Source organism: Cherax quadricarinatus, chromosome 75, assembly GCF_038502225.1.
Source record: "Cherax quadricarinatus isolate ZL_2023a chromosome 75, ASM3850222v1, whole genome shotgun sequence".
Taxonomy (NCBI): domain Eukaryota; kingdom Metazoa; phylum Arthropoda; class Malacostraca; order Decapoda; family Parastacidae; genus Cherax; species Cherax quadricarinatus.
In genome coordinates, this window is record NC_091366.1 from 1,468,912 (window position 1) to 1,483,048 (window position 14,137).

At 39.6% G+C, this 14,137-nt stretch overlaps 1 protein-coding gene across 5 annotated transcripts in view; it reads right to left on the minus strand.

Moving 5' to 3' along the window:
- Window positions 1–412: 412 nt before the first annotated feature.
- The window catches only part of LOC128691783 (glucose dehydrogenase [FAD, quinone]), a 64,231-nt gene continuing 50,506 nt past the window's right edge, over window positions 413–14,137 (minus strand). For all 5 annotated transcript variants that reach the window (XM_070100880.1, XM_070100883.1, XM_070100885.1 and 2 more), the window contains 5 exons: window positions 10,334–10,494; window positions 6,398–6,575; window positions 5,365–5,438; window positions 4,664–4,815; window positions 413–1,908 (listed from right to left, as the gene is read on the minus strand). In XM_070100880.1, coding sequence (XP_069956981.1) covers window positions 1,755–1,908; window positions 4,664–4,815; window positions 5,365–5,438; window positions 6,398–6,575; window positions 10,334–10,494 — 719 coding nt within the window. In that variant the 3' untranslated portion in view covers window positions 413–1,754. The remainder of the gene's footprint in view (window positions 1,909–4,663; window positions 4,816–5,364; window positions 5,439–6,397; window positions 6,576–10,333; window positions 10,495–14,137) is intronic.

The following is a 14,137-nucleotide window of genomic DNA, read 5'->3' on the forward strand; positions in this document are numbered from 1 at the left end:
TTTCCTTACACCAGTTGTCTCTGTTCACCCATCAGTAAAATGGGTACCTGGGTGTTAGTAGACTGGTGTGGGTCGCATCCTGGGACAAAACTGACCTAATTTGCGGGAAATACTCAGCATAACAAGTGACTTTCTATATATTAGTACAGTGGACCCCCGCATAACGATTACCTCCAAATGTGACCAATTATGTAAGTGTATTTATGTAAGTGCGTTTATACGTGTATGTTTGGGGGTCTGAAATGGACTAATCTACTTCACAATATTTCTTATGGGAACAAATTCGGTCAGTACTGGCACCTGAACATACTTCTGGAGTGAAAAAATATCATTAACCGGGGGTCCACTGTATGTCATTGATGTCAGCTATGGTCTGTATACCTTGTACATGTACTGGTAGTAAATAAAGATATTATTATTATTAGATTTTATTATTATATTATATTACACTGGATATTTTGGCCAATACCAAGAATGAACTGGATGTGTTAAGGGTCACTTAAGATATAAAACTGATGAAGGTTACATTGGTTAGATAATTGTGAAAGTGCATAAAACCTTTATTAGGTCAGACATTTTATGCAGAAAATTGCTTTTTTATATCTGTTGCATTTTACTGTAACAATTTAAAACTGGACATGGGTTTTATAACTTGGTTAACTGAAAAAATGGAGATAAAGAATAAAAAGAATAAAGATTTTATTTCTTTGTAAAGATTACAATGTGTAATTAAAATTTTGGTTTGCTAAGTACAAAGAAAGCCACTATCATGCCGGGGCAATTCGGACAGACTAATCCCAACACGCAATAACTACATAAATCTAGACAAGATAAGAGTGGTTGACCTTTGATATTTTTCATAAACCATTGTTTTGGACTTCAGCATTACCTGAATTTATATGCTGATTTCAGCTTTGTCATTTAAATTCCCTTACTCTTTTGAATGGCACGATAACTGTGGTTAGATATTGTATACAGCCTCTCCCCGCTTAACAACAGAGTTCCATTCCGAAGACCACGTTGGTAAACGAATTTGTTGCTAAGTGAGGAGCATACTATAATGGTAGTGGGTTTGTATCAACCATCTTTGATATTGTTTTAATGTCACTTTTGCACTGTTTATAAAATTTCTGGTATATTTTTAAATATTTATACAGTAGTGTACTGTATATTGAAATAAAGAGAATAGAGGAAATCAGCTCTAATATACATTATTTAGGTATGTATACTGGTCACAAAGCCTGTCATAAGTCCAAGTCGTTGGTAAATGAGCACATCGCTATGTGAAGAGAGGCTGTATGTAATTATCCCTCACATGGTCTGCTAGGTTTTTTCAATATTGCTCAATGAAACCAAGACAGATTAGTTGCATCAGCCTTTCCTGATGAGGTTAGATAATGTCAAGGACCCCAATGGAAATACATAAGTGAATTTGTCTGACTTTTTTGGGTTATAACTAATTTACACTATGTATGATAATTGTACTTATATGTACCTGTACCTAAATAAACTTACTTTCTAGGATGTAACAAAGCATCCTCCAGCTGCCTCCTTAAATTGTGAGTTAGACGTGAATTGTCCTAACAGTAGTATTGCAGGTTTCGTACTTTCAAATTTCTCCATATTGTTGCATCTTGAGCTGAGGTCTGTCTGGCTGTTGTACTATTTTATAAGATAAAGGATAAAGTTGCTTGAAGTCTCCTGCATTTCTTGCTGTGTGTGACACCAAGCCTTGGCAGCGGTTCTAGTGTTAGTTATGTACGGAACTTTTCCGCAATCTTCCACTCTTGCTTGATCATGTCACTGGCCTTCTCAGCAATCATAATAGTGGGAGCATTAGTATTACCTGAGGTGACGAAAGGCATGATAGAGGCATCCACCACACGTAGTCTACTCACCCCACGCACCCTGTCGTAAATAAATGGTTTAAAATTATTAATAATGAGCGGCCCAAATAAATAAAGAAAGAAATAATAAATAAATATATAAATACACACACACCCTATGACTCAACCCCTGCAACCACATATAGGTGAGTATGCACACATACACACATACACACACACACACACACACACACACACACACACACACACACACACACACACACACACACACACACACACACACACACACACACACACACACACACACACACACACACACACACACACACACACACACACACACACACACAGGAAGAAGTGAAGAGGCTTCTGAGCGAGCTAGATACCTCAAAGGCAATGGGGCCAGATAACATCTCTCCATGGGTCCTGAGAGAGGGAGCAGAGGCGCTATGTGTACCCCTAACAACAATATTCAATACATCTATCGAAACAGGGAGATTGCCTGTGGCATGGAGGACAGCAAATGTAGTCCCAATCTTTAAAAAAGGAGACAGACATGAAGCACTAAACTACAGACCAGTGTCACTGACATGTATAGTATGCAAAGTCATGGAGAAGATTGTCAGGAGAAGAGTGGTGGAACACCTAGAAAGGAATGATCTCATCAACAGCAGCCAACATGGTTTCAGGGATGGGAAATCCTGTGTCACAAACCTACCGGAGTTCTATGACAAGGTGACAGCAGTAAGACAAGAGAGAGAGGGGTGGGCAGATTGCATTTTCTTGGACTGCAAGAAGGCATTTGACACAGTACCACACAAGAGATTAGTGCAAAAACTGGAGGACCAAGCAGGGATAACAGGGAAGGCACTACAATGGATCAGGGAATACTTGTCAGGAAGACAGCAGCGAGTAATGGTACGTGGCGAGGTGTCAGAGTGGGCACCTGTGACCAGCGGGGTCCCACAGGGGTCAGTCATAGGACCAGTGCTGTTTCTGGTATTTGTGAACGACATGACGGAAGGAATAAACTCCGAGGTGTCCCTGTTTGCAGATGACATGAAGTTGATGAGAAGAATTCATTTGATCGAAGACCAGGCAGAACTACAAAGGGATCTGGACAAGCTGCAGACCTGGTCCAGCAATTGGCTCCTGGAGTTCAATCCCACCAAGTGCAAAGTCATGAAGATTGGGGATGGGCAAAGAAGACCACAGACGGAGTACAGTCTAGGGGGTCAGAGACTACAAACCTCACTCAAGGAAAAAGATCTCAGGGTGAGTATAACACCAGGCACATCTCCTGAAGCGTACATCAACCAAATAACTGCTGCAGCATTTGGGCGCCTGGCAAACCTCAGAACAGCATTCCGACATCTTAAAAAGGAATCGTTCAGGACCCTGTACACCGTGTACGTTAGGCCCATATTGGAGTATGCGGCACCAGTTTGGAACCCACACCTAGCCAAGCATGTAAAGAAACTAGACAAGACTAGTCCCAGAGCTAAGAGGTATGTCCTACGAGGAGAGGTTTAGGGAAATCAGCCTGACGACACTGGAGGACATGAGAGATAGGGGGGACATGATAACGACTTACAAAATACTGGGAGGAATTGACAAGGTGGACAAAGACAGGATGTTCCAGAGACTGGACACAACAACATGGGGACACAGTTGGAAGCTGAAGACACAGATGAATCACAGGGATGTTAGGAAGTATTTCTTCAGCCACAGAGTAGTCAGGAAGTGGAAGAGTTTGGGAAGCAATGTAGTGGAGGCAGGATCCATACATAGCTTTAAGCAGAGGTACGATAAACCTCATGGTTCAGGGAAAGTGACCTAGTAGCGACCAGTGAAGAGGCGGGGCCAGGAGCTTGGACTCGACCCCTGCAACTTCAACTAGGTGAGTACACACACACACACACACACACACACACACACACACACACACACACACACACACACACTTAAGAAGAGGTATGATAAAGCTAATGCAGCAGGAAGAGTGACCAAGTAACGACCAGTGAGGAGGTGAGGCCAGGAGTGGTGACTCAACCAATGCAACCACAAATAGGGGAGCACACAAACACAAACACTCACACACATAAACACACAATACTAAATGCTAAAGAGAGATTGTGAGAAAGATACAATTGCAGAGAGAGGAACTTTATTGCAACAACTGCAGAGAGAGGAACTTTATTGCAACAACTGCAGAGAGAGGAACTTTATTGCAACAACTGCAGAGAGAGGAACTTTATTGCAACAACTGCAGAGAGAGGAACTTTACTGCAACAACTGCAGAGAGAGGAACTTTACTGCAACAACTGCAGAGAGAGGAACTTTATTGCAACAACTGCAGAGAGAGGAACTTTATTGCAACAACTGCAGAGAGAGGAACTTTATTGCAACAACTGCAGAGAGAGGAACTTTATTGCAACAACTGCAGAGAGAGGAACTTTATTGCAACAACTGCAGAGAGAGGAACTTTACTGCAACAACTGCAGAGAGAGGAACTTTACTGCAACAACTGCAGAGAGAGGAACTTTATTGCAACAACTGCAGAGAGAGGAACTTTATTGCAACAACTGCAGAGAGAGGAACTTTATTGCAACAACTGCAGAGAGAGGAACTTTATTGCAACAACTGCAGAGAGAGGAACTTTATTGCAACAACTGCAGAGAGAGGAACTTTATTGCAACAACTGCAGAGAGAGGAACTTTATTGCAACAAGCTTCTTCAGTAACTATAAAAATCCTCTTCCAGAGGCAAAACATCTCAATAAAATTCCTCTACTCACCTGTATGTTCCTCACTTACCTGAGTCGATGGTCCACCACGCTATAAGGATCTGATGCCGGTGCCATCTTGCAGCCACCCGTAAGATGGTAGAAGGAGGTAGACATGTGTTGAGCATAGCAAGCAAAGTAGGCATCGCTTCCATATATCTCATGGGTGCAGCCAGGGACAGGCTGGCGGCATACAGAAAAAAATGCTTAATTCATTCCCGTACATCGTTAATTATTTTTAAGGTTATCTTCTATATGCAGTATAAAAACTTTTTTTTTACACATGGCCGTCTCCCACCGAGGCACGGTGACCCGAAAAAGAAAACACCTTTGCCATCATTCACTTCATCGCTGTCTTGCCAGAGATGCATTGATACTACATGTCCTTTTATGAAGATATATTTTATGTGTATTGATAGTAAATCATAAATTTTATAATAAATTTGAAAATTTTACAACAAATTTGGAAATTATATAACAAATTTGAAAATTATACAATAAATCTGGAAATTTTACAATAAATTTGGAAATTTTACAATAAATTTGGAAATTTTACAATAAATTCAGAAATTTTATAATAGATTTGGGAATTTTATAATAAATTTCTAAATAATATAATAAAATTGGCAATTTTATAATAAATTTGGAAACTGAGGCACATATTCTTTTTTTTTTTTTGAAAAACTTTCAAGTAACTTTAAATCTGAAGGTCACAGATGAATATTATTTTACCTTATCGTAGAACTTGGCTCCGAAGATGTTGACAAAGGTCGAGGTGTTGCCCAGTGCCACAGCAAATTTTATCCCTATAACAGAAAAACAAACTTATATTAAACATAGCTAGCAAAAAATCTGTCTGCCAAAGCTAGGTACTAGGCATGTGTGAAAGCACTGTCATCAACTACTTTTGGTATACCTGCTGTATACCTGGAGGGTGCTCTGGGGGTCAGTGTCCCCTCAGCCTGGTCCATGACCAGGCTTTGTGGTGGATCAGGGCCTGATCAACCAGCCTTTTACCTGGGGTATATCTGAAGGGTGTTCCAGGGGTCAATGCCCCCATGGCCCAGTCCATGACCAGGCCTCATGGTGGATCAGGTCCTGATCAACCAAGCTGTTTACTGTTGGCTACACACAAACTGACATATAAGCCCTAGCCAGGCTAGTTAGGTACTGACTTTATCTGGTATCAGTACGTATTGGTTAATTTTCTTGTTTTTGATATTAGCCTTAAACTGATTTTGGTATCGTCTCTTCCCTAATCAGCCTTCATGATAAGCTACATTTTGCACTAACATATACTGGTTAATATCTAGTTCCTGACCAGCCGGGCTGTGGCTCGTACGTTGGTTTGCGTGCAGCCAGCAGCAACAGCCTGGTTGATCAGGCTCTGATCCACCAGGAGGCCTGGTCACAGACCGGGCCACGGGGGCGTTGACCCCCAGAACTCTCTCCAGGTAAACTCCAGGACTGGCTGTTGTTCGCAGTGTAGTCATTACAGTGGTTGTTCAGTGTAGTCATTACAGTGGTTGTTCAGTGTAGTCATTACAGTGGTTGTTCAGTGTAGTCATTACAGTGGTTGTTCAGTGTAGTCATTACAGTGGTTGTTCAGTGTAGTCATTACAGTGGTTGTTCAGTGTAGTCATTACAGTGGTTGTTCAGTGTAGTCATTACAGTGGTTGTTCAGTGTAGTCATTACAGTGGTTCTTCATCAACCTATACAGTAATTATACAACTTCACTAAATGTAGGGAGTGATTTTGACTCACCTTTAGCAAGGGTTCTAACATCATCTGGATGTGAAAGAAACTTTGGATCAATAATGGGTTGATCGTGAACATTTGTGGACTTCAGAGAGATGGTTCCTCTGCTCTTTGGCTGCAGGAGGATAGGTCTGATGGTGAACCCATCTCTTCCATATATTTCACCCAGGTACTCGTGAAATATCTGCAAGGAAATGACATGGCACTTTAGACTTAATTCCTTCATCAAAAAAGATAGTTTTACATAAATAAGCCACACATAGGAGAAAGAAGCTTATTGACAAGTCACACTAAGACACTTCGTGTATTATACAAGTTACATAGGTCACACTAATACAGTGGACCCCCGGTTAACGATAATTTTTCACTCCAGAAGTATGTTCAGGTGCCAGTACTGACCGAATTTGTTCCCATAAGGAATATTGTGAAGTAGATTAATCCATTTCAGACCCCCAAACATACACGTACAAACGCACTTACACAAATACACTTACATAATTGGTCGCATTCGGAGGTGATCGTTATGCGGGGGTCCACTGTACACAGAGTTGTAAATGGTCAAAGTTGGACCAAAACATCATAAGCTTCTTTCTCCTATGTGAGGTTATTTGTGTATTGTTCCAGTCACAGTACTGTGCCTCTTTGTTCTTTATAATTTTCTTCTTTTTTTGGGTCACTCTGCCTTGGTAGGAGATGGCCGGTGTGTTAAAAAAAGTGTATCTTAATATTTGCTAACAAGGTCATGGCCCCTCTGGTGCAATCTTAACTCAGGTTGCCAATTACAAATTGAAGAGCTTTTATGAAACAAACAAGTGAAGATAAGTGTATACTGAACATAAACGGAAATTTAACATTGAACCATCTTACATATTCACGAGGAGAGAGAGAGAGAAAGAGAGAGAAGACCAGCAGTCTTACAAGTGTAAAACATTCCTTATAACCATGAACAACAATATGCCTGTAGTCTTTATTTTTAAGCAAACTTCATGAAACTTTAAGTATAGATGTCTGACCACCTTCTTAACTTATGAAAAAAATATCATTGAAATCAGACTATTTTTACAACTTTTCCACTGTAAGGGTGACTCCACACTTAAGCTTACCCAAATTACTCTGCATAACCATGGGCTTTCAATATGCACTCAAGTGTCACCCATTTCTGTATAAACAACGCCAGGTCACCGCACAGAGAACACCCGGGCCTGGATCCATCCTGATGAACCTACCTGTACCTGTATGAACAATGTATTGTGTTGAACCTACCAGTATAAACAATGTATTGTGTTGAACCTACCTGTATAAACAATGTATTGTGTTGAACCTACCTGTATAAACAATGTATCATGTTGAACCTACCTGTACCTGTATAAACAATGTATCAAGTTGAACCTACCTGTACCTGTACAAACACTGTATCAAGTTGAACCTACCTGTACCTGTACAAACACTGTATTAAAGATACCTTTGTATCTCACTCATGATAGCATAATAGTAATACAGAATAGTATCTTCCTGGATAGTTTATGTCTTCCAACTTATCTTATTAAGTTAGTAGAAGCTTTGTGGGTATGAGTTTTAATGTTGTATGAGAAATTAGAACACCTGTTCCATCTCTCTGCATACCTGACGGCCAACATATGTACTGACATCAGCCAGCAGTAACAGCCTTGTTGATCGGACCCTGATCTACCACAAGGTCTGGTCTCAGACCGAGCCGTGGGGGGCGTTGACCCCCGAAACCCTCTCCAGGTAAACTCCAGGTAAACTAGAAAAGAATGCTTTCAGCATGTGTTATTATATTTATGGGGAAGCACTAAACCCATGGGGGTCATTTAGTGTCTGGGAGGTGCTATACGACCCAAGGAAGGGGAGAGTAAGACCAATTCCTTGGATTAAGAGCCCCCCTTGATGGTATCAAAAGACCCTCACTTCAGCAAGTGTAAATTTTATTCACTTTATGTACACCCAAAAACCCTTCGAAGACATATATTAGGGAACTGACTAAGTGATGGTAAATGAGTTTCCTCTTTTTTGAGTCACTTTACCTCAGTGGAAGGCGGCCGGTGTCAAAGAAAAAAATATTAAACGTTCTGGACTGTTCTTACCAAATGAAATTAGAAAACAAAAGTAAAAAACAGCTCTGAAGGCTAAAATTTTATTTACACTCATGAAATCACATTACACGTCATATAAACTTTTTTTGCTCAAAATACGATGCATATACGAATTTTTTTTTTTTATCTCCATCACTTTATAATAAAGTATGAAATGAGCTTCGATACGATGTGCCATTAAGCGCCATTATATTTTTCATAATGTATATTTTCTGTATATGACAAATTAATACACATTCGAATTCTAGTCGTTAAATTATACCAAAAAAGTATAATGAGGATTACAAAACTAATAAACTAACAAAAACTAATATTGTATTTACAAACTTAAATGTTTTATAATTTATTCAGTGTTGATGACAAAACTAAATTATGACACTACAGATGTAACTAAACATTATTACGTATATTCAAAATTACACACATACCAGTAACAAATTTATTTAATTGGAATCCAGGCCATCTCCCACCAAGGTAGGTCACCGGCTGAAGTTCTCAAAAGAAGTTGTCATATTATAAATACATATTGTGGACCCCCGCTTTACGATCACCTCCCAATGCGACCAATTATGTAAGTGTATTTATGTAAGTGTGTTTGTATGTGTATGTTTGGGGGTCTGAAATGGACTAATCTAATTCACAATATTCCTTATGGGAACAAATTCGTTCAGTACTAGCACCTGAACATACTTCTGGAATGAAATAATATCGTAAACCGGGGGTCCACTGTATACAGTGGTACCTTAGGATACGAACTTGAACAATTATGCAAGTGTATTTTTGTAAGAGCTTTTATAAGGGTATTTTTGGGGGTCTGAAACGGATTAATCTACTTAACATTAGTCCTTATGGGAACAAATTCGTTCAGTACTCGAACAGATCGACACTCGAACAGCCTTATGGAATGAATTAGGTTCGTATCCCGAGGTACCACTGTATACAGAAAAGGAAATAAAGAAATTGGTATGTAGTGGGCTGCAATAAAGCATATGACAGACAAGGAACTAACCTGCTTTTTTTTAACACACTGGTTGTCTCCCGCTGAGGCAGGGTGACCCAAGAGAAAACACTTTCACCATCATTTACACTATCACTGTCTTTCCAGAGGTGCACAGATACAATGTCACTCTAAACAGCAAATATCCCAAACCCCTCTAGAGTGTAGGCAATGTACTTCCCACCTCCAGGACCCAAGTCGGGTTAACCAGATTATCTAACCTGTTTATCTAATCCAAATAAAGCAGAGTTAAAAGCACCTTTGTTAAATACAGCCTCTCCTCACTTAGTGATGTACTCATTTACCAACGACTCAAAGTTACGACGGGCTCCCTGACCAGTATGCATACCTAAATAATGTATATTAGAGCTGATTTCCTCTATTCTGTTTATTACAATATATAATACACTACTGTATAAACATTTAAAAATATACTAAAAATGTTATAAATAGTGCAAAGGTGACATTAAAACAATATCAAAGATAGATGACACAAACCCACTACCATTATATTATACAGTGGAACCTCAAATATAGAACTTTCTTCGGTCCAGAAGGCTGTTCAAGTGTCGCTACCGAACGAATTTATTCCCATCAGGAATAATGTAAATTAGATTAGTCCATTTCAGACCCTCAAAAATACACTTATAAAAGCACTTACAAAAATACATTTACATAATTGGTTGAGTTGGGAGCAGTTCGATTTTTGAGGTTCCACTGTACTCCTTACTTAGCGATGAATTTGTTTACCAACTTGGTCTTAGGAATGGAGCTCCGTCGTTAATTAAGGAGAGGCTGTATTACAGTAAGGACAGACAACAAGGAACTAACCTGTTTATCTAATCCAAATAAAGCAGGGTTAAAGGCACCCTTGTCAAAGGCTGCAGTGGCATCATTGAAAAACAGTTGAATGTCTGGCCATAATGGATCACCTTCCTCCGACACCTTGATCCAAGAATTAAGGAAATTCAGAGGTGCTGTAGACAGAGGCCCTAGAAAAGTAAGGAAGTTAAAAAAAAATACTTCTCATAAATAACATATATATTTTATCATACCTTAAACTCTCTGTTCATTACTCTGGCTCCCCTATAAAAGCAAAAGTCTTGGCAGGAGATGCAATGTCCCCCCAGTGAAAAGCAGGGGCACGACGAGTGCACTGAGAGACAACACATTAGGTGTCAGGGGCCCAAGACTGTTCAACTGCCTCCCAGTATACATAAGGGGGATTATCAATAGACCCCTGGCTGTCTTCAAGAAGGCACTGGGCAGGCACCTAAAGTCAGTACCTAACCAGCTGGGCTGTGGTTCATACATTAGTATCCATGCAGCCAGCAGTAACAGTCTGGTTGATCAGACCCTCATCCACCATGAGGCCTGATCTCATACTGGGCCATGGGGGCATTGACCCCTGAAACCCTCTCTAGATATACCCCAGGTATACTCCCCCAGGCCAACTTTCCGACACAGAGGGAAATTTTCTGAGCAGGAATCAACCCAAATTAATTTTTTTTTACAACTTTAGATGCTTTCAACACAGGTACTAATAATTCTGGGATATAAATATGATTAGCATTCCAATAAAAATGCGCTACATAAGTGTGCTTTATGATAGGTAATGTGGTGATCACACCTCGATGACATACTGACTTTCTTGGGTTATCCTGCATGACTAACCCTCTGGGTTAAAAATCTAAACAATATCTTATCTATTTTATTTTATCTTAAAAAAATAGGAGGCACTGCAAATATGTTTGATGGAAAGGAAGATAAGACGAAATACTATAATTACTATGATACATGCATGGAGCCAAGAGGGAACCAGGGGGGACTAAAGCCCCCAAAAATTTATGAACTCCCCAAAGTCACCCAAAACATATAATAATAATAATAATAATAATAATAATAATTATAGGTAGTAGGTTGGTAGACAGCAGCCACCCAGGGAGGTACTACCGTCCTGCCAAGTGAGTGTAAAACGAAAGCCTGTGATTGTTTTACATGATGGTAGGATTGCTGATGTCTTTTGTCTGTCTCATAAATATGCAAGATTACAGGTACATCTTGCTACTTCTACTTACACTTAGGTCACACTACACATACATGTACACATTTATTTATACACACTCATCTGAGTTTTCTTTGATTTTATCTTAATAGTTCTTGGTCTTATTAATTTTCCTTTTATATCCATGGGGAAGTGGAATAAGAATCTTTCCTCCGTAAGCCATGCGTGTTGTAAAAGTCAACTAGGATGCCGGGAGCAATGGGCTAGTGACCCCTTTTCCTGTAAAGATTACTAAAAAGAATAAGAAGAAGAAAATTGTCAAAGTGGGAAGTCTGAATGTGCGTGGATATTGTGCAGATGATAAGAAAGAGATGATTGTGGATGTTATGAATGAGAAGAAGCTGGATGTCCTGGCTTCAAGTGAAACAAAGCTGAAGGGGGTGGGAGAGTTTCAGTGGAGAGGAATAAATGGGATTAGGTCAGGGGTTTCAAATAGAGTTAGAGCTAAAGAAGGAGTAGCAATAATGTTGAAGGATAAGCTATGGCAGGAAAAGAGGGACTATAAATGTATTAATTCAAGGATTATGTGGAGTAAAATAAAGATTGGATGTGAAAAGTGGGTTATAATAAGCGTGTATGCACCTGGAGAAGAGAGAAGTGTAGAGGAGAGAGAGAGATTTTGGGAAATGTTGAGTGAATGCGTGGGGAGTTTTGAATCAAGTGTGAGAGTAATGGTGGTTGGGGATTTCAATGCTAAAGTGGGTAAAAATGTTATGGAGGGAGTAGTAGGTAAATTTGGGGTGCCAGGGGTAAACGTAAATGGGGAGCCTTTAATTGAGCTATGTGTAGAAAGAAATTTGGTAATAAGTAATACATATTTTATGAAAAAGAGGATAAATAAATATACAAGGTATGATGTAGCACGTAATGAAAGTAGTTTATTAGATTATGTATTGGTGGATAAAAGGTTGATGGGTAGGCTCCAGGATGTACATGTTTATAGAGGGGCAACTGATATATCGGATCATTATTTAGTTGTAGCTACAGTTAGAGTAAGAGGTAGATGGGAAAAGAGGAAGGTGGCAACAACAAGTAAGAGGGAGGTGAAAGTGTATAAACTAAGGGAGGAGGAAGTTCGGGTGAGATATAAGCGACTATTGGCAGAAAGGTGGGCTAGTGCAAAGATGAGTAGTGGGGGGGGTTGAAGAGGGTTGGAATAGTTTTAAAAATGCAGTATTAGAATGTGGGGCAGAAGTTTGTGGTTATAGGAGGGTGGGGGCAGGAGGAAAGAGGAGTGATTGGTGGAATGATGAAGTAAAGGGTGTGATAAAAGAGAAAAAGGTAGCTTATGAGAGGTTTTTACAAAGCAGAAGTGTTATAAGAAGAGCAGAGTATATGGAGAGTAAAAGAAAGGTAAAGAGAGTGGTGAGAGAGTGCAAAAGGAGAGCAGATGATAGAGTGGGAGAGGCACTGTCAAGAAATTTTAATGAAAATAAGAAAAAATTTTGGAGTGAGTTAAACAAGTTAAGAAAGCCTAGGGAAAATATGGATTTGTCAGTTAAAAACAGAGTAGGGGAGTTAGTAGATGGGGAGATGGAGGTATTGGGTAGATGGCGAGAATATTTTGAGGAACTTTTAAATGTTAAGGAAGAAACAGAGGCAGTAATTTCATGCACTGGTCAGGGAGGTATACCATCTTTTAGGAGTGAAGAAGAGCAGAATGTAAGTGTGGGGGAGGTACGTGAGGCATGACGTAAAATGAAAGGGGGTAAAGCAGCTGGAACTGATGGGATCATGACAGAAATGTTAAAAGCAGGGGGGGATATAGTGTTGGAGTGGTTGGTACTTTTGTTTAATAAATGTATGAAAGAGGGGAAGGTACCTAGGGATTGGCGGAGAGCATGTATAGTCCCTTTATATAAAGGGAAAGGGGACAAAAGAGACTGTAAAAATTATAGAGGAATAAGCTTACTGAGTATACCAGGAAAAGTGTACGGTAGGGTTATAATTGAAAGAATTAGAGGTAAGACAGAATGTAGGATTGCGGATGAGCAAGGAGGTTTCAGAGTGGGTAGGGGATGTGTAGATCAGGTGTTTACATTGAAGCATATATGTGAACAGTATTTAGATAAAGATAGGGAAGTTTTTATTGCATTTATGGATTTAGAAAAGGCATATGATAGAGTGGATAGAGGAGCAATGTGGCAGATGTTGCAAGTATATGGAATAGGTGGTAAGTTATTAAATGCTGTAAAGAGTTTTTATGAGGATAGTGAGGCTCAGGTTAGGGTGTGTAGAAGAGAGGGAGACTACTTCCCGGTAAAAGTAGGTCTTAGACAGGGATGTGTAATGTCACCATGGTTGTTTAATATATTTATAGATGGGGTTGTAAAGGAAGTAAATGCTAGGGTGTTCGGGAGAGGGGTGGGATTAAATTTTGGGGAATCAAATTCAAAATGGGAATTGACACAGTTACTTTTTGCTGATGATACTGTGCTTATGGGAGATTCTAAAGAAAAATTGCAAAGGTTAGTGGATGAGTTTGGGAATGTGTGTAAAGGTAGAAAGTTGAAAGTGAACATAGAAAAGAGTAAGGTGATGAGGGTGTCAAATGATTTAGATAAAGAAAA